The 21,893-nt window shown below is 36.1% G+C and overlaps 1 protein-coding gene across 1 annotated transcript in view; it reads left to right on the top strand.

Annotated features, from left to right (window-relative positions):
• Window positions 1-21,893, top strand: part of HCN1 (hyperpolarization activated cyclic nucleotide gated potassium channel 1) — a 446,451-nt gene that overhangs the window by 39,030 nt on the left and 385,528 nt on the right. Inside the window, exon 2 of the mRNA XM_040262465.1 lies at window positions 13,980-14,403. Coding sequence (XP_040118399.1) covers window positions 13,980-14,403 — 424 coding nt within the window. The remainder of the gene's footprint in view (window positions 1-13,979; window positions 14,404-21,893) is intronic.

Here is a 21,893-nt window from a genome sequence, read left to right as displayed (position 1 = left end):
ATACTGTGCCTTTATTTCTTAAAGCCTTGAGTATTCATGCATCATTTATTCAGTAGATGTTTAGAGAAATCACTGCAATTGCAGGCATTGAATTAGACAATGGGCACCCAGTGGAACGGAGAAACAGATGTGGTTCCTGACCATGGTACATCCATTGTAGTTGGAGAAATAGACCTTAAAAAATTGTCCCTATACACATAAAAAATACAAAGCTTTTAGATTGTATACCTGGGGCACCTGGCCGTGCCTGGAGGTAATTTATTTACTCAGTCCATGAACGCTTCTCTAGGGCTTACTGTGTGCTTTGCATTGTTGCAGGTTTTCTTTAAATGTAATAGAATACATGATCCTTACCTTCCAAAAAAATATCAAGAGATGGCTTGTGAGAGTTTATGCTCACCCAAATAAATGACTTTTGCAATCTTGTATGATGTGTGAGTAAGTCTCTTTGGGATATGTTGTTATTTTTTATTGACCCAAAATTAACTAAAAACAGTGTGCTGGCTAAGGAAATAGTTTTACTTCAAATTCCTCTTAAATCCCTTTCCCACATTGAAAATTTGCTCGCCCCCCACCCCCCACTTCCGATCCATAAAGGTATTTTGGAGATGCTATTGCTTGTTCTTAGATTAGGGTTAATACATTCATCATATTAAAAAGCAGAGACATTACTTTGCCAACAAAGGTCCATCTAGTCAAGGCTATGGTTTTTCCAGTAGTCATGTATGGATGTGAGAATTGGACTATAAAGAAAGCTGAGCACAGAAGAATTGATGCTTTTGAACTGTGGTGTTGGAGAAGACTCTCGAGAGTCCCTTGGACTGCAAGGAGATCCAACCAGTCCATCCTAAAGGAGATCAGTCCTGAGTGTTCATTGGAAGGACTGATGTTGAAGCTGAAACTCCAATACTTTGGCCACCTGATGGGAAGAGTTGACTCATTTGAAAAGAGCCTGATGCTGGGAAAGATTGAAGGTGGGAGAAGGGGACAACAGAGGATGAGATGGTTGGATGGCATCACCAACTCGATGGACATGAGTTTGCATAAACTCTGGCAGTTGGTGATGGACAGGGAGGCCTGATGTGCTGCAGTCCATGGGGTTGCAAAGAGTCGGGCACGACTAAGCAACTGAATTGAACTGAAATGAAGGTTCATGTGCCACACAAGTAGAAGAAAAAGAAGAGAGACTGGCTTAGAGAATTTAGGACTGGGCTGGAGGAATTGCTGGTCCATTTGAGGATGGAAAAGGGTAAGAAGAGAAGTAAGGTGCTGAAGTGTATTCCAAGCACTTGCGGGGAGGAACTAGGCAGAAGAAATCAAGAAAAGGATGCACGGAGGATTAGCAATTAGTTTAGCTTGTCTAAAGCTCCTTGATCAGGTTGAGGATTAGTGAAAGAAAAGGTCAGACACAGGTAGAAATGTAAATTAAGACATTTATACAAATTTTAAACTGCCAACAGTTTTGGCATGATTTAATTCTCATAAAACTATTCTATAGGTTAATATTTTCTTTTATTCTTTATATTGTCATATAGACTATATGACTTTTGAGTTAGTAATCACAATAGAGACTTTTGAGTTAGTAATTGCAAAACACAACAAAATAATTATTCCTAGAATTGCTATCTTTGATACCTATATAAGATCAGTTCTTGAATCTTCACTTTTTTTTTTTCAGGTATCTCTCTGACACCAAAACAAGTCGGAGATTTTATTTCTTTACAAGTTTCTTGTTTTGTATTTGCTTTTTAGCTGTTGAAGAAACTAAACACCCAACCTATCACTTCTACCTGAAGGTGGAAGCCATGAACTGAAATGTGCAAAATGTACAAATCACAAAATCTTCTTGCAGAAGTTAGTAAGTTTTTAATAAATGTAACATTTTCCTTCAAGTCACTGGGCTACAGGAAAAGCACATGTATCTTCAATATGTTAATGGTATTCAGTTATCTGCTGAGCAACCTCCTATTGCTTCTTTTTGAAGAAGAAAAGAAAAAAGGTTTGGTAAGTACCATTGAATGAAGAAGGGTGAGGTGAATGAAGAGAGGCCAAACACTTCTAGTTAGAACTATGCAGAAAAGTACATATATGAGTTGTTGGTGGGGGCTGAAGTGGATTGGAGTGTATTTCATGTGATTCCTTTGTAGGTGTCTGAAATTCCTCATTATCCTGGCAATTCTGCTTAATATTTGTCCCAGTGTTTGTGTGAGTTGCCCAGACTATTATAGAAATTTGGTCTTCAATTCTTAAGTATTCCACAACAAATGCTACTCTGCCCACACACCCTGGTAACTTGTTACAGACCTGGCAGCATATGCTCCTGGTAGAAGCATTTCTTCCTCAACACATCACTCCTTCTGCTCCTCAGATAACATGCAGCTGGAAGTGGGTGAAAATCTCAATGCAATTCAAGTAGGAAATAACATCTTTCAGTACCATTGTTTTAGGGAAAAATGTCAACTAAATGGAAGTATTACTCCTATTAATCCACATAGAACCTAGAATCTGTGGAAATCAATCTTTACCTTCAGAATTTGACTGTTAAATAAATGGATATTATTTTTAAAAGTATTTTGAGGAAAAGAATATGGTATTGTAAAATTTATAACTATAAACAGAACTTAGCATTTTTAAATTGAGCTTTGATTTGATCACATTCTTGGCTATCCTTGATCATGATCTTTCATTTTAACTGGAAAAGCCAAGTTTTAAAATTTATGAAGAGAAAACAGTTGGTACTGCCTTGGAACTAAAGCATTAACTAAGAGATTAAATACATCACCAGGCCTTTTAACTTTTTCATGGCATTTATTCCCTTTATCTCCCTTTTTGGTGACTATTTCTCTTGGCATTCCTGTGGCAAATCTAGCAACTGCCTAGTGTCAGCCTAGAGACTAACGATTGTGTTGCTCAATAAAATTTTGAGGTATAGTGCAGATGACACCACCCTTATGGCCGAAAGTGAAGAAGAACTAAAGAGCCTCATGATGAAAGTGAAAGAGGCGAGTGAAAAAGTTGGCTTAAAGCTCAACTTTCAGAAAACGAAGATCATGGTATCCAGTCCCATCACTTCATGGCAAATAGATGGGGAAACAGTGGCTGACTTTATTTTTCTGGGCTCCAAAATCACTGCAGATGGTGATTGCAGCCATGCAATTAAAAGATGCTTACTCCTTGGAAGGAAAGTTATGACCAACCCAGACAGCATATTAAGCAGAGACATTACTTTACCAACAAAGGTCTGTCTAGTCAAGGCTATGGTTTTTCCAGTGGTCACGTATGGATATGAGAGTTGGACTCTAAAGAAAGCTGAGTGCCGAAGAATTGATGCTTTTGAACTGTTGTGTTGGAGAAGACTCTTGAGAGTGCCTTGGACTGAAGGGAGATCCAACCAGTTCATCCTAAAGGAGATCAGTCCTGAGTGTTCATTAGAAGGACTGATGTTGAAGCTGAAACTCCAATTCTTCGCCATCTGATATGAAGAACTGAGTCATTTGAAAAAAGCCTGATGCTAGGAAAGATTGAAGGCAGGAGGAGAAGGGGACAACAGAGGATGAGATGGTTGGATGGCATCACCGATTCAATGGACATGAGTTTGGGTAGGCTCTGGGAGTTGGTGATGGACAGGGAGGCCTGGTGTGCTGCAGTTCATGGGGTTGCAAAGAGATGGACACGACTGAACAACTGAACTGAATTGTCTAGGCCAGACAAGTTTTTGCAGTTGTATAGGGAAGGTATAAATTAACTGACTCTGTGACCCTGCCCACCTCTCCTTCCCTCAAGGAAGAGTTGAGCATTCTCTCCTTTGTGTGCCTTGCTAAGTCAAGTCACTTCAGTTGTGTCCGACTCTGTGCGACTCCATAGACGGAAGCCCACCAGGCTCCCCCGTCCCCGGGATTCTCCAGGCAAGAACACTGGAGTGGGTTGCCATTTCCTTCTCTTGTGTGCCTTAGGAAGGCTTTTTCTAAGTCTGTTTTAGAAACACTATTGATTGTCTTTCCTAGTCTTTATTTTCTTGAGGACTATGGTTGTGCCTAATTCTCTTTGTATGCATAAGGACAAGCTCAGAAAGCAGAACGTACATGTTCATAAATTAATGGTTGTGCCATGAGTAAAAGGCAACCTCAGGAAGTCCTCAGCAAATGCTGTCTTTGAGTTTCTTTAATAATTGTAGTTTCTTTAAACAGATGACCAGTGATTTTTCTCTTTTGAAAACCCATAGTACCTGCAGTGTACTATTTATGACCAGGTCTTAAATTATCTTCTTGGCTTATTTAATAAGTACAAGTTTTCCTTTTTCCATTAAGTTGGACATTCTTAAGTATAGAATTTGTATGTCATTTATGTTTCCATTTCTCAGAATGTATCTTTCTGCTCTGTGGAAGATATTTTTTGGAATTAGTATAATGTATTTGGAGAAAATATTTGCTTGGTACTAAATTTGACTCTAGTTTTCCAAGTGTTTCTTATATATAAAGCTTCTGAACTGACTTTGCTTTATATACTAGTGAGGTATCTTTGCAGGCCAAGGTGAAAAGAGTTTGAAACAGGTAATCCCAAAGCTCTTTTATTTGATGTGTGCTACTGGGCATACATCTCTGGAGATATAGCTAAGCTCTCAATGGCTTCTGCATGGAAAGTACAAAGCCCAGGGCTTACACTTCTTGTGAAAACAATTTTGTTCTCATTTCACATGGTGACTGATAAGGACAGGTGAATGTGTGGCTATATTGTGAGAAAGCATTTTTTTTTAATGCCACTTAAAATCCTTGAATCATTTATTCAGGCTTTAAACATTGTAGAAGGAGGGTAAACATGGGAATTGGTCATGGGTTCAAGGCCGTTTTCTCATTTCCTGCTACAAGAATTTAAGAAAGATCTTTCACTGGATGAGATTGTTTCCTCTTGTTAAATTTAGATTATATTACGCTGCCCATGTCTCTGGCTGTTTTGAGTATCACAATAAATTTTGTAATCAAAATTGTTTACAAAATGCCTGTTATCTAATGAATATTACTTATACGTCAGTGCCTTGATGTTCTTTCTTTTTCAAAATTCAATGAGGTATCATTATATAAAAAAATGAGGATCATCGGCGCATTCCAACACATCCATAAAGTGTAGACATTTTTCAGAATTCCAGACACAATAATGTGCTTGGATATTCATTCTGAACCTTAAATCACATGCTCAAACTGGAGCAATAATGCAAAAAAACTACATGGCATCAGCAGGTTAGAATAAACAAAGAAGATGAAGGCTTACTGAGATCTACTGAGCAATGAGAAACACAGGGGAAGTGACTTGTATTATCAGCAACAAGAGAGATAAAATGGATGACCTGAGAATAAGCAGTGTGATGAGAAGATTATGTTCGTAATGAGGGAAGAATTATTTTGGAGTGGAAACTCCAAATCTGAATACACCTTTAGTTAGCCATGCATTTAGACAGGGAGAAATCAGTCACCTTCCTTCTTCTCAAAATTTCAGATCAATCAGATGAAAGTATATCATCAAATATAAAGCCCTTCGCAACTGATAGTCGTTTAACTGAGCTTCAAAATAAAGCTGTGTTCACTGTCTATGTCATGGGACCATCCATCAGCGTGATCACCTAATGGCCTTTAGTCTGTCCTTGGAAACAGTTAAGAATAGACTCAACTTAGTGAATCTTATACTGGAATAAATGGTACTAGATTACATTTTGGTTGACATGACATCTGACAGTATTTTTGCTTTCCTTAAAGAATTAAATGCTGAGAGTCAAGGAGAGTAAAATTTTAAAAAATCACTTGATTAAAAAAATACTAAGAAGCTAAGAAATAGTTTTAAATTAGACTTTTTAAGGGACTCTAAAAAAGAGTAGGAGCTATTTTATACATTTTCTACTCACATTTTCTACATTTAGGGTTTTTATTTTTATGTAATATCTATATGTCATCATAAAGAGAATACCACAGCATAGGACTACTTAATTCTCAGGGAGTTCTTCATTCTGTAACTTCTGATTAAAGCTATAGACTTATAGAAATATATTTCATATGGGAAATTTAAGGATAAGCACATGTTTTGGTTCAGAGGAATAAAAGTTGTAGCCTTCATTTGAAGTAAATTTGAATAATATAATGAAAGTATCCTTGAATTACATCATTTTTTCCTGTTTTTTAAAGCAAGAAAATATAGCTAAAAATATGACATACCACTCAAGAAGTAAAAAATAAATACATAGCTATTAATTTCCAAACCATACAAAAGAACAAGTGATCATATATATTTTAATTAAAATCTTATAATATTGTAATAAACACTCTAACATAAATTTAAGTGTAAACAAAACTGGCATAGAGTTTGGCTTGGAATAAGCACAAAGGCAGTATCTTCAGACATCTTTTATTAAATGGTCTTTATCAAATTATTGCTGACATCTCATTATGGTATTCATTGTTCACTAGTCAGTGCCCTCAAATGCTGGAATTCACAAAGAGAACTTGAGATAGGAGTTTGGGGCAGGGAGAAGACAAAACTCCAACTCATCTGGGAATAGAATAAAAGAAGGTAATCTGAAGAAACTGATATTTAAGCTGACCATTAACGTAGAGGTAGGGTTTGGGTTTTGGGAAAAGAAAATCTCAGACATTTGTTTGGCAACGGCAAAGACAGAGTCTGAAAAACAGTCTTTTTCTTAAGTTTATTTATTTATTTTTTAAATAATTGCTTTACAATGTTGTATTGGTTTCTACCATACAACAATGTTACCCAGCTGTAAGTATACATAGCCGCTTCCCACTAGCTATCTGTTTTACACATGGGATTGTATATATATATATATGTCAGCGCTACTCAGCCCATCCTACCCTCTCCTTCCCCCACCGTGAGTTTAGTTGAAGATCATCTGTGTACAAAAAGATAAGCTTCAGGATATAGGATTGGTGCATACTGTAAAGGATTTTGAATGATTACATTTCATTTTGCAAGCAATAGGAAAAGTCTGGTAGCTATAAATAGGAAGTAATTTCCTGGGGCAGGTAGAAACAGAGAAATTAGTAAGCAGAATAATGATATAATATAAACTTCATAGAGGATTATGGCATTGGAACAACGTCAAAATCTGAATATGAAAACTATTGTATTAGAAGGAATGTAAGCCTGGGCAAATGACCAAAGGCCAGAATTGGGATGACAGAGGGATCAAGGATAATTTAAAAATTTTCTGCTTAGTGGCTGGCAGAAAAAAAAAAAAAAAAAAAAGAAGCTATGCTACAATAAGCAGACATAATATCAGGAGAATTATTTTAAGGCTGTAAGGTTCATTGGTTTGGATTTCAGTCTTTGAGATGTCTGTTCCACTGGGTTACTCAGAGGCCGCTAACTATGCAGGATGTAATTAGAAATGCATCAGTTTACCTCAGAGGTTAAGGCCAGTGATAACCATTCACATTACCATATCAGGTGAGCATGTGTGGCTGATGAGACCAACGAGAGAGTGAAGAGAGGAAGAAATATGGGGTGACCTTATCTTATAGAATGCCCACTTTAATGGTGGAAAAAGGGATGTCAGGTAAAGCTTGAGGAAGGTTAATTTCTGCTAATATATAAATATGAGTGAAGAATTATGAAAATGCCAAGTCATAGAAACTGAAGGTTTGGGGGAGAAGTGAACAGAATTTTAAAATGCCACAAATGAGAGTATATGGACCAATATAAGGCCATTATGGAAGAAAATTAACACACAAAGAAAAAACTGCAGTTTCAGAGGAAGGGGGAAGCAGAGCAAACCTGTTTACTTCTTCCTGGCCTGGGACAGATCCAGTACCTTCTTAGCAATTAAATTTCTGTCCCATTAGCTCATTTTAATAAATAAGATTAGCTAAAACATAATGTACCTCCCACCCTACTCAAGTTCTTATTGGGTAAATTGCTGTTTACTGAAAAGCATTTGTCTTCAAATACGGTTTAAGTTAATTTTATCCATAAGTTAAGCTAAACTTTCCTACAAATTGGGATATTTACTGTACTGAGAAAGGTAGTATATTTTCACTTCAAAATACCTATATTTGACTGTGTTTTCTGATACCTTCATACCCCATCCCCTTTAGACATGAATTAGTCCCTGTGAAACAACAAGGCATTAGACTCCATACTAGGGCTGACCTGGAAAACTTTTTTGCAAGGCTTGGGATAGGCATGTGTCCTACAAAACATTAACCCCATATTCTGTGTGTAAGTAATGATATTTGTAAGGTGACAAAGGATGTCCGGGAACCTGTCAGATCAAAGCTCAGATATTGGCTGCTAAGACGGTGGTGTGAATTGCCACTGATAGAACTAGGAAGGGGACATAGCATTTAAGAGAAGACATCATGTTATTCAAGAGATATATGCCCAATAACCAGGCTGTTAATTGGACTTTTGAAAATTGAATCAGTTTTAAATAAAATTTGAAACATAATTGCAAAGATTATGTGTTTTATAAAAAAGCAAATCCAGCTGGACCTTTGTTTATTTATTTGTTTAGGTTGATAAATAAGTTGGTTTACAAGTGTATGCCCAATTTATGTTTGACATCTAAAGATATAATTGTTAGGAGTGACTTTTAAGTGTGAGTCGGGGGACTAGTTTATCGTATCAACTGATTTCAACCATAGGTAAAAGAGATGTTGCTCAGTTGCTAAGTCGTATCTGACTCCTTGCAACCCCATGGACTGCAGCATGCTAGGCTTCTGTGTCCTTCACTGTCTCCTGGAGTTTGTTCAAATTCATGTTAATTGAGTCGGTGATGCCTTCTAACCATCTCATCCTCTGTCACCCCCTTCTCCTCTCCCCTCAATCTTTCCCAGCATCAGAGATCAGGAAAAGAACCAGCATCAGAGTCTTTTTCAATGAAAAAGATTCGGGTCTTTGCATCAGGTTGCCAAAGTATTGAAACTTCAGCTTCAGCATCTGTCCTTCCAATGAATATTCAATTGATTTCCTTCAGGATTGACTACTTTGATTTCTTTGCTGTCCAACAGACTTTCAAAAGTTTTCTCCAGCACCTCAAAAGAATTATGGTTCAACTCTCAAGACTACTGGAAAAACCATATAGCCATGTGTACATCTGGTACCATTTGCAGGGTTTAACCAGAAGTTTTTTCTTAAACGCTTACAGGGGGAAATTGATTAACATAAAAATAATTTGTCTATGAATATCATTTATTAGTAATTAAAGTGATCATGTTTTTAGTGATATATTAATTATCATTGAAATACCATTTTGTGAATTGTGTCTACTTTTAGTACAAGGCAAAAATGATTACCTACGTTATTATTCTCTTGTAATTGTCAAGATTTGGTTTTCCGGTGAGTGTTGGATTTATAGAGAAAGTTAGCTTTCTATATCACAAGTTCTATAGACTTTGCATATGTGATTTTATGCAGTCCGCCTGGCAGAGAAACTCTGAGAATAGGAGAAAATTGAAGGTCACAGCAGTTAAATACCCTGCCCCACACCATACAGATAATGCTGCTGCTGCTGCTGTTAAGTCATGTCAATCATGTCTGACTGTCCGACCCCATGGACGGCAGCCCACCAGGCTGTGCAGTCCCTGGGATTCTCCAGGCAAGAACACTGGAGTGGGTTGCCATTTCCTTCTCCAGTGCATGAAAGTGAAAAGTGAAAGTGAAGTCCCTCAGTCATGTCCATCTCTTTGTGACCCCATGGACTGTAGTCTACCAGGCTCCTCCGTCCATGTCCGTGGGATTTTCCAGGCAAGAGTACTGGAGTGGGTTGCCATTGCCTTTTCTGACAGTCAACGCAGATTTGAACCCTAGACTACCTAGAGCACGGTGAATAAGGGAGGAATTTTATAACATTCAAAACCAGATGTCAAATTCAAAACTGTTTGCTTGCAGGCTGTCTGACCTAAGAATATATTTTTAATCTCTTAGTTTTCTGTGTATTTTAATGTGTCCTGTATTATAAAAGTCCTCAATCAATAAAATCTAGAGTTATATAATATAAAAGATATAGTAAAAACGTTAGTTGCCCAATCATGTCCGACTGTTTGACCCCATGGACTGTAGCCCGCCAGGCTCCTCTGTCCAGGGAATTATCCAGGCAAGAACACTGGAGTGTGTTGCTGTTCCCTTCTCTAGGGGATCTTCCTGACCCAGGGATCGAGCCCGTGTCTCTTAAGTCTCCTGAATTGGCAAGCGGGTTCTTTACCACTAGTGTCACCTGAGAAGCCCAAAAGGTATATTAGCAAAGTATTTACTACATTAATGACCTTTGACTTATTAAAAAAGGATTTCTTTAAATATCTTCGTGAACTGTATGTTTCTACTTAAAATTTAATTAATATATCTTCTTAGCATTTGCTGTCCTGGGTACTGTCTGCACTACTGCAGAAGTTAAACAGAAGGCAAAATAGTTTATTTTAACTTTTTATTTCATATCAGGGACTATCCAGTTAACAGTGTTATGTTAGTTTCATATGAACAGCTAAGGGACTGAGTCATACACATACATACATGTAAGGATAGGATAGTTTTCAACTTCAAATAATTAGTACCAAGAGCAAAAATGAAATAAGAAACATACTGAAAATAAATGTTCTGGGGGTTGTAAAGAAAAAACAACCTAAAAATTAATTGCCAGAATGGAACTTGAAAGACAGGTAGAATGCTGATAGGAAAAGGAATTCCTAGAATGGAAGTAACCATATCTCCTATATATGTACCTAGGTATGATGATGGCGATTAAAAGTAAGTACTATCTTGCTTGAGTCATGAGGTACTTACCATAAAATGTTAAAGAAGAGATAAGAAGGGAGGAGGAAGCTACATTAGGGAGTGCCTTGGTGTTTTTACTTAAATGAGAGGGTCCATGTTGGTTTTTCACGTGTATGTTACATGTTAGATGGTTGCTCTGAAACTTGTGGGTTGAATTGATCAGATAACATAGACAGGAGACTTTCTGAGATATTCTAAGCAAGAGCTAGCTTTGTCTGAAGTCGAGACACAACAGTGGGTATGCAAAAAGGGGGTGGGTAGGAAAGACAATTCTGTAATAAAATGTACAAGACAGAAATTGAGTTAAGGGGGAAAGAAACTTTCAGAGCAAAGAGTTAAGAAGAGAACTCGTGGCCAGGGAGGTGTGAGTCTCATGAGGTCAGTTTTCAGGAACATCTTCATTGCTGTTTTTTAAAGCAACTTCTAGAGTGAGTGATAACTGTATTTTCCTTGCAGGCTAAGGAATGAATCCATGTTAACCAAAGAAGTGTTATATTATGCAGAGTCTACAGAATTGTGTTTATGATGGCAAAATAGGGTCAATGATACTTTAAAAGGAAATTATAAAGTTTAATCGAGCATCATATTGATATTGAGATATCTAATGGCTTCAATCCTTACTAAGCACCACTAATAAATGCCATGGTGTGGTAAACATTATTGCTATAATAAAGAGTGGATGACACTATCCTTTTCATTTCTGTTGACTAAGAAGGGTAGAATATGATTTTCCCTTAAAAAACGAAAGCAGAAATACAAGAATGTTTTTAAAAGTAAGTATTTTTCAAAAGGCTCCTGACTCCTCTCCCAAAATTGGATTTCTTTTGGTAAGCAAGGAAAGGTAAATGAATACTAAGTATAACTCCAGCATTGTGTGCCACAGCTTGTTATATGCTAGCATCTGTGATTTGCATATAGTACTTAAAAAACATTTGATTCTATAATAATCTTTATTTTACAGATAAGAAAATTTAGGGTTAGATAATTTAAGGTTAGATAATTTAAGTAACTTCTTCTCTGAATTAAACAGTTGGTGAGAATTTCTGGTTGAAGACAGCTGCAGTGGGAATGGTAAAGGGCAAACGGATGAATTCAACTTACATGTTAGAACCAAACAGCCTTGGTAATTGATTGAATAATGAAATGGAGTAGATTTTTGGCCAGGGGTTACCTAGGCTGGTTCCAACCATCTAGGATGGTTCCAAATGAGGTATAACATTGTACCATTTTCTGGCATGGGAAACATCTGAGGGATGTTTATGGGAGGGAAGGTGATGAGATTGAGCTTGGGTGTGCTGTCTGACATGAGTATGAGATATGCAAGGGGATAGATTTAATTAGACTGCGATTATAAGGATTAGGAGGCTTAGAAGACAGGAATGGACTGGAGATAGTCATTTTGTAGTCATCAGTTATGAATTAATCATGAAAGACATGGATGAGTGTATAATATTGCCCAAAGAGCATGTGCAGAATAGAAGATAAAAGGGCTATGTGTGACACCCAAGGGAACAGCAGCCTTTCAGGGAAAAGCAGAATGGAGCCCTGAGAAGAGATGATAAGTGTCCAGTAAAGCGAAAATCCTCAGGGCACACATGATTTCATTTTAGACTTCGGTGATGTCAATTTTTTGTGAAACAGCTTTTACAGTATTGCATGTTATCTACATCTCTCCTCTGTCCTTAGTGTATTAAATGGCATATTTTGCATTTCCATTAGGAAAGGAAAAAAAAAAGAGAGAGAAAGGATTTCGTTGTAATTACCAGTGCATGATGTATGACTGACATGGGTATTTGTATACTTGTCCATAAATCTATAGGTAAGTTTTGACAGAAAGACTGGTGAAATCCTCAAAAGGAGAAACATTAATCTTTTATATAATTCTGAGGTGAGAGTAGAAATAAGGGCTGAGTGAGACTATTATAGTTCTTGTACTACTACTTTTAACTGAAGAGTCACTCATAATTAGGAATGATAATAACTTTGAAAGGTTCATGCAAATGTATGCCTTAAAAAAGTGTAGCCCAAAGAGTCTAAGTAGGAGAACTAATGTGAACTAAAAATTTCTTGGTTAACAGAAATGTCTATCATGAAAATTTATACAATTTTTGTAAAAAATAACTGCTCAGAAACTACATCTTCAACCAGAATGCAGTAGCCCATGTTTCTGTAGACTGTTTTATGACCATAGAGCTGTATTAGTTGATTTGTTTCTTTACTTTTACAAGTACTGTAACAAGTGTGGTCTATTCCCTAGCCTAACTACAGTGTCAATAGGCTTTAAAGAAATCAAATGAAAGCAAGATTAAAATAATCTTTGATGAATTTGTCATATATTGATAAATCTTAACTCTATATTAGTACAATATTAACCTGGAATAAACTTCCTAATTTTAATATAAGGTGGGATAAGACTGTTTCAAAAGGTGGCTAATAATCACAGCTATGTTGAAAATGAAATCAGAACTTTTAAACAAATAATTGTTTGGAAAAATAGTGGCAATCTATTTAAAGTAGCTGTTCAGTTAAGCAGTGTTAAAAGTGCAAATTTTAAGTAGATTCTGATTTCAAACCTAGTGTCTATTCAAATATTTTTAGCCTCAGAACAAAATTAATAATGTTTTCTCTTTTCAAATTAAGAAAAATAGAGCGTAACTATTTGGAGTGCTATGAAGCTGTGGCAGTTCTAGAATTTGTGATTGACCTAATCTGTAGTTATAAATTTGCAGTGCCATAGTTTTTATGTGCCCTATTTATTAGTTTATTCTAATCTATGATTGAAGATTTTATATATAAAATACTTCAAAGAACCTCCAAAGAGTCTTCTTTAAAGTAGTTCTTTATAATATAGATCTCCCTGTTTTCATCCATATTGTAACTATAAAGGGAGTTTATTTTTACTTCTTTATGAGATAAATGGAGGTATGGGTCTTCATGAACTTATTTCTATAACTTCATCTCAAATAACTGTTAGAATTCTGTAGTCACACTGCCTTGCTTTAGGAATATATTTATTTTACTTAGATTTAACTTTATGGCCACTGAAAGAGCTATCTTATTTACAAAATGAGCAGTTTGTTCATTTATTTAACTTTGTGCTTGGGCTCAGTCGTGTCTGACTCTGTAATAATTTTTATGGTGGTGGTGGGAGAGGGGGAGGACTGATTATTGTTTACATCTTAAAATCTGATTTCTTTTATTTATTGTAGGTTTTATTGGGATTTAATAATGCTTATAATGATGGTTGGAAATCTGGTCATCATACCAGTTGGAATCACATTCTTTACAGAACAGACAACAACACCATGGATTATTTTCAATGTGGCTTCAGATACAGTTTTCCTTTTGGACTTGATCATGAATTTCAGGACTGGGACTGTCAATGAAGACAGTTCTGAAATCATCCTGGACCCTAAAGTGATCAAGATGAATTATTTAAAAAGCTGGTTTGTGGTTGACTTCATCTCATCAATCCCAGTGGATTATATCTTTCTCATTGTAGAAAAAGGAATGGATTCGGAAGTTTACAAGACAGCCAGGGCACTTCGCATTGTGAGGTTTACAAAAATTCTCAGTCTCTTGCGTTTATTACGACTTTCAAGGTTAATTAGATACATACATCAGTGGGAAGAGGTAAGACATATCTTTTCCTTTATATAAAGTTTCTATATCATGAGATTTTAAACTATAGTGGTTTTAAAATGAACAGCTATGCTATGTATAATGAGTTTTATGAAGTTCAAAAAGAAAAATTTCATTTTTTTTTCTTTTTGGTACATAAGTGATACATTTGCAACAATATGGTCGAAAATTGAATTTGAGTAAAGTGAAGAAGTTAGCGGTTGTAAAGCAATTGTCTTTTGCCAATTCAGAATTTTCAAAAGCAAATCTACTTTAATCAGCAAATTTTTATCTTAACCAGTGCAACTGCTCCTTCACCATGGGAGGTTGTTTTTATATACCATGTAATATTAATTTGTTTTATCTAACATATCAAGTGCCATCTTTGACAAAATTGTAGGGTCCGATTGCTAGTTTGTATCATTAGTTCTGTGAAATAACGCAGAATATGTTTCCTCATATTGAAATTTCAGAGAATCATGCTTGAAGAAAAAAGATTCTTTTGCGTATTTCCAACTTATATATATAAAGACATTTTAGTGTAATAATTTTACTCTTTGTTATTCTTTGTGTTATGGTTATTATAGATTCTCTGTACTAGATCATTTCATAATACTGAAAATCAGCGTATCCTGAAGGGAAATTATTACATAGAAAACACAAATAATACAGTGAATAAAAACAGTGAATCTGGCCAATGTTTTGCTGAATAGGGCATCCATTGTTCTTAGGCAGTGGGTGGGACTTGAAGGGCTTAGAAACTGGGTGGGACCTGAAAGGGCTTTGGAAACTGGAGTTTCTAAACATGTGAGTCAAATGTCCCATCACCAAGCAAAGGAGGTTGAGTCCCTAATTTCAGAGTCTGCATATTAGTTTTTTGATTTTCTTTTCCTTCTAAACACACCTTAAAAATTAATTATAACCTGAACTTTATTGTCTGCATAAAAATAAGGGTCAAAAAGGCCTCTGGAGTGACTAAACCTGCACTAAGAAAGCAGCACACTGACTAGGCATTAACTGCCACTTTACTAGCTACAGAAATGCTTTTTAAATGAGTTATATTTTGGGATTTAGGTTTAACAAGTTATAAAGTGAAACTTCTGTGAACATTAGCTCTGCTTTCTGTGAGACTGTGGCAGCGTTTTGTGTGTGCTTGTTGATGGCATTTTGGTTCCTAGGATTTCAGGAAATGACATGCAGCAATAAAACCCAGTATAAGGCACTGCTAAAAGGCATAAAAATGGATCATTCTTAAAATATGGATATGGATTACATTTAAAATCAGATGAAGCTCATTTGAGAAACTGGATTCATCTTGTAATGTATCTCTATGTAGCACATTCCATCTAACATGTAATAAATGTTTGGTTCTCAAACATTATTATGCTAATGTTAATATCAAAGCAAGGTAATTATTGATAAAATAGCTAACATTTATTGATGGCTTATTATATGTCAAGTAATATATTTGATTCTTAACATGGATTAGTTCATCCAAGCTTCCTAACTTGCCCAGATTCACAGAGTAGTAGATAGAACTGGGATTCTGACCTTGGCAATCTGACTCCAGATCCCAACCTCTTAATCACAAAAGTATATAGCTTCTCACTATAGCATATATTCTTTTAGTGATAAATGATTTAATATTTACCATTTTATATGTATAATAAAATATGTGGGAAACTTTTCTTAACTGAGCTTTGTGGTCCAAGCAATGTATGATTTGAATATTTGCCTCTTAAAGCATGATCGTAAAATTATTTTAATGAGTAGCCTGTGAGAAGAAAAGTCACTGATATAAATACCCAGACAATTAAAAATACAGTGGACAGTGTGACTATTTTCAGTGTCTTGTAGTTTGAACCCAATTACCCTAGAGAATGGCAGAAGGATGAACAGATGGCATTCTATCAGATAAAATGGCAGGCTACGTAGTCATAGATGAGCACACTCCTGGACACTGTTGTCCTCTGGTTCCTGGCAGCGGTCAAAGGCACTTAGGTGTGTGTAACTCGATGGTGTTTTACAGATGCCATGGTAGAATTCAAGAGCGTTGGCTCATTGCCATCATCACTGTAAAATGAAATTTAATATGCCATTACAGACACTTGGTAACCAAACCCATTCAGGCTCGAGTTGTGAGTTGGCATAATCTTACTTATAAATAAATGACATTGATAGCTAAATGAACCATAAGTTCACTTCATGAAGAATGTTTTCTTGATTATATGATACCCCCATATAATAGCACATATATCATGGATATTTAATATCTGTTTGTAATACTGTTAGAGGAAAAAAACAGTAGTAATTAACCCAAATTTATTATGGATTTATTATTTCATGATTGCATTACCTGCATGATTGAAACCAAAGTCACCAAACAACGTGAATGGTTCCAAACTAGTATATCTCTACCTAAGTTTTATAAATGCCACCAGGATGTGTTTACAAGTAGAAACACAACAAGTAATCAGGTTTCTCTCTGAGCATTTGGAATAAGAGTACAGAGGAAGATGTGGGTTCACCCACATGTCTTTGAGTTCTGAGCGTTTTAGTACCAAGCTGGCTCATGCTAAATTCAGCAAATTTGGGGAAGTAATGTGTGAAGTCTGGAAGCTGCCACAGTTTGAAATGAATCATTCCCAAGGAAAGCGGCTGCCTTCTATAGGAAACTGCTTCCATCTTCAATGAAATTTTCCACGCTACCCTGGTCTGAATTAGTTCAACTGAAAAGCAACAAGAGGTGCCAAAGCCAGATAAATTCAAGAAATATTGTGAATGAAATAGAGAAATGTTAAATTTTAGCCCTTGTGTTACTAGCCTGCTAAACTTAAACACAGTGGCTAATATTGAAGGAAAGAGCTAATTTGGCCAACTAATTTATGAAACATGGTGTTAGGGAGCGTGGGGAGTTGCCTTCCAGAAGCAGTGATAAAATCAATAGCTTTAGGATGCAAAATTAAAGCTCTCTGACACTGTACTGAAACTTTGTATGTATGGCCATGTGAGGTGAAGATCTGGGGTGATTGTTTAGATAAATCAGGTCAGAAAATTCCTTTTCCTATAATCTCCAGAAAATGGAATCTCTCTCAGTTTTGTATTTTGACTTAAAAAAGCATCCCTTTAAAATTCAGCATTGTTGTTATTGTTGTATTTCAAGTGAAGTCAGTGACCCAGTCCAGAGTGCTGGTTTGCAACCTATCACAGAAAGATCTCATTCTCTAATCCTCCTAAAAGAGACATATGGTGAGGAAATCCTCCGAAATTAAATGGAATGTTATTAACAGTTTTGACATTCACCAGCCACTGAAGAGATAAAGGGTAGATTAAGAGCTTAGTAAATAGGAGATTATTTGGTTAGCAAAGGTGAAGAGTTCCAGGAACCTTGAATGTTACAGCTGCTGATCCCTGTTGTTCTATCAAAGGCAGATGATCCTTGAAATGATTAGATATTTTGGAAACAATAATTGAAAAGAGAAATATTAGTCTGAAATGGTTATCTGTTTGTAGGATTCAATGTCATAGAAAGTAGAAATTTTTCACGGGCAGTACAATACAGGTATGCTAAACACATGGAACTCCTGTAATAACTATGGCTTTGGAATACATACCTATAATATTTTATTTTTTATTCCTCATTTACTATCCTCTCAACCATCTGGGTGTAGATTTTAGGCCTATCACAAGCAACATGCCTATTTTGAGGCAAGAAAGAGGGCTGTGGTTCTGATTTTCTTATATGTCTATAGAAATTTCAGATGAATAATGTGTCTGGAATATTGCAATGCTCTTAGAGCAATCAGTATTAGATTTTTATGTTGGCTTAGAGGCAGATATATATACAAATTATGTTTAACAACAGGGCATTAATAAGGAAATGTATCCCACAGGGAGCTAATACAGACTGCAGTTTCTGTCTTTCATAATTTTAGCATTCTAACTGGTGTAGATTAGAAACTAACTCTTGTTATAATTATACCATGCATATTATAGCTACTTCCATTTTTTAGAAAGCACATAGAATTCTAAGACTTGCCATAAGCAAACACCATTGTTTTGTAAGCCTTCCCTCTGCTAGAATCTGGGGAGGTTCCCTGTTTGTGGTATCAGATCTGTGTTTCTTTGCTTGCCTTCAAGGCTCTCAGCGAACCATTTCCCCATCTCACCACTGTCACTTCCTATTTGCACCAAACAGCTCTTTTCGGTTTGATTTTTAGTTTTATAATGCTTCTGGCAGAGAATGGATTTTTTTTTTCCTGCATCTGCTAATTTTGCATGTGTCACAGCTCAGGTTTGGAAAGCCTTCCTTTTCCAAAGGATTATTCATTATTCATTTAATGGTCAAACACCTCTGACAATATTCTACATTGAGGGACTATGCTATAATGGTCAGTACTTTTACTCTGAACAGTTCTACTATCTCTGCTTGCATTTGTTCATGCTCATAGTCTGGTTGTGAATTCTTCTGTATGCATTTCTTTTCTTTACCTGGGCATAAACGTCTGTAGGGAACATCAGTGTCAACTTTTTGCCCTTGAATCTCCTTGTACCATAGTCCAGAGTTCTAAACACCATCGGTTGTCCAGGCATACTTATCCGCTGAACACATGGCAGTCCTCCATGGTCTAAATTCATTAAATAATTGCAAAAGAAAATTAATTCTTCCCTCCCAAGCATATACTGAGTGCTTCTATATGCAGATGCTACACATGAGAATACAAAGCATACCCCAGCTTTGTAGGAAAAAGAGACATGTGAGAAAATAATCACAGATGGTGTGGTAAGTGATGGCATAAAAGAGGGAGTGAACAATTACAGCTGATTTTTTTGCAGAAGAAAGCTTCAGTTCAGTTCAGTTCAGTTCAGTCTCTCAGTCGTGTCCGACTCTTTGTGACCCCATGAATCACAGCACGCCAGGCCTCCCTGTCCATCACCAACTCCTGGAGTTCACTCAGACTCAAGTCCATCGAGTCAGAGATGCCATCCAGCCATCTCATCCTCTGTCGTCCCCCATCTCCTTCTCCCCCCAATCCCTCCCAGCTTCAGAGTCTTTTCCAATGAGTCAACTCTTCTGATGAGGTGGCCAAAGTACTGAAGTTTCAGCTTCAGCATCATTCCTTCCAAAGAAAGCCCAGGGCTGACCTCCTTCAGAATGGACTGGTTGGATCTCTTTGCAGGGATACTCAAAACTGAGTTTTGAAGCTGGAGCCTGGATTACCAAGATGAGAAACATGGGACAGAGGAGTGCAGTCAGTGAGACATGAAGCACAAGCAGTCAGCACAGTTCTGCATCTCCAGAATCTGGGTTGCAAAGGCAGTGAGTTTGGAGGTATAGGCAGGAATTTGTGCTGAGGACTGACTCAACCAGTAAGGTGTCATTGAGGCTTTAGAGGCAAGGAGTTTGCATTTTAAAATGCTGCAGAGTGAAGAGGACTGGAGACAACTGAGGCTAGAACTAATAATATAAGTTAAGAGAGAGATTTATCACACAGTTGCATTTTTTATATATAGCCAGCATCAGGCAGGATGCTTTTTAGATAGTTAAAAGGAGGTTTATCTTTGCTAAATATTCTTGCCACTGAAATATTTATATCAAATAAAATATGATAAGACCTTACATGAGTTGTGGTGTTCTACAATTTAAGTATTAATATTTGATGTAGTTAATAATCATTAATATAATAATATATTAACAGTATGTTTATATAATTTTATTATTGATACAATTATACTTGAGATTTTTATTTCATACCACCAGAAACATGGTGGTGTAAAATGGATCTTATGCTCAAAATTAGCACTTATGGATGTTTATTCAAATTGTACCTTCTATTTTCTATTTATTCTAGGGAGAAATACTCAAAGTGACTTACTTCTGCCTACAACCTTAAATTCTAATATTTTAATCTTAGGAAATGAGATACATGGAAATTATTTGAAATATTTACATTGATGTATGCCTATAATATTTATAAATATGAGATTCATTATGTCATCTTTCTCAGATTAGTGCATCAACTAACAAAAATACTATTGTGTTTGTGTGAGTTGCCAAATATTTTTTGTAGGCAGATATTGATTCTGCTGAAGACCACTAGGTGTCCTCTATTGGTTGTTTTACTTCAGGGTTCTATATTTGGAAATACCAAAACTATCTTCTCTTGAAATTATTCATTTATACTCTCTTAGAATCACCTAACTGCTTGTCTATTTATGTTTAGATAAAATGCATGGCAGTGGATATTCACATATGTTAAGATGATTTCTCTGTATTTATACCTTCTCCTCAGGTTAAAGAAAGAGTTTGTTTGTTCTCTAAAAATAATTCTTTATTTTAAGAGAATTGTTTTCAACATTACCATATATTTTTTAAGAGGATATTTTAGCAGATCCTCTGGAGTTCTAAAGTACTGTATGATGAGTTCTATTTGGATAGGCAGTATTATTAAGTCTAGACAAATAAAAAGAAGTTGACGAAGTATGTGTTGGTGTATGTATATGTGTGTGTGTTAGGGGTGAGATATATGCTTTTATGAATGCTTTTTGGCTAGAACCCTGAAGCTAATATGTATAATACTGATGCTTTTGATATGGAAATATCAGTTTAATGCTAAAATAAAGATCAATTTTGAAATGTCCAGGGTCCTATTTTAAGATTAAAATATCAGAATTTCTTAATGCCCCATCATTGCCCAATCTGTGTTCCCATTTTGCGTGTGTTTGTATGCTCCCATTGCTATATGTTGATAACTAGACTTGTAACCCAAACTTCCAAATTATGTATCCCTAAGTTTGAGTGAACTCCGAGAGTTGGTGATGGACAGGGAGGCCTGGCGTGCTGCAATTCTTGGGGTCGCAAAGAGTTGGACAGGACTGAGCAACTGAACTGAACTGAACTGAAGCTTCAAAATTTACATGAAATAAAAAAATAAAATAAAAAATATAAAAATATCTCATGAACTCCTCAAGCTCAATATGTCCATTTCTGCTTCAGGTCTCCTCCTTCTCTCATTTCTTGTTTCTCAATTTAGAAATCCAAGAGGTATCCTTGACTTCTCTGCTTTCATTCTCCATAGTTAACAGTAACCAAGTTCTCCTGGTTCTGCTTCTTGGAATGTGGTCTGAATTCTAATATTCCTTCACTCAGTCCTCTCTGTCACCATCCTAGTCCAAGCCAACATCAGTCATTTCTTATTTGCATTTTCATAGTAGAGTCATTATTAGGTTTAAAAATTCTCTCTTGCTTGTCCTCCAGGGGCCTCAAAAGTGATATTTTTGAAGAGCATATTTTACCATATCTTCTACCTGCTGAAAATATTTCTATGACAATTCCATAATTCAAGATCCTTTGAAATCTGAGTCTTCCCCACATCAGCCTGGAAAACTACTTTCTCATTATTTTTTAACTAAGCTGAACATATTTATGTTTATCATATATGCTTTTTTAAGGCCTTTACAAGTGTTGTTCACTTTTTCTAGAACTTTGTTCCTTTGGCCAA

The sequence above is a fragment of the Oryx dammah genome, unplaced genomic scaffold, assembly GCF_014754425.2.
Source record: "Oryx dammah isolate SB20612 unplaced genomic scaffold, SCBI_Odam_1.1 HiC_scaffold_20, whole genome shotgun sequence".
Taxonomy (NCBI): Eukaryota; Metazoa; Chordata; class Mammalia; order Artiodactyla; family Bovidae; genus Oryx; species Oryx dammah.
This window is presented reverse-complemented; position numbering and strand designations above follow the sequence as displayed.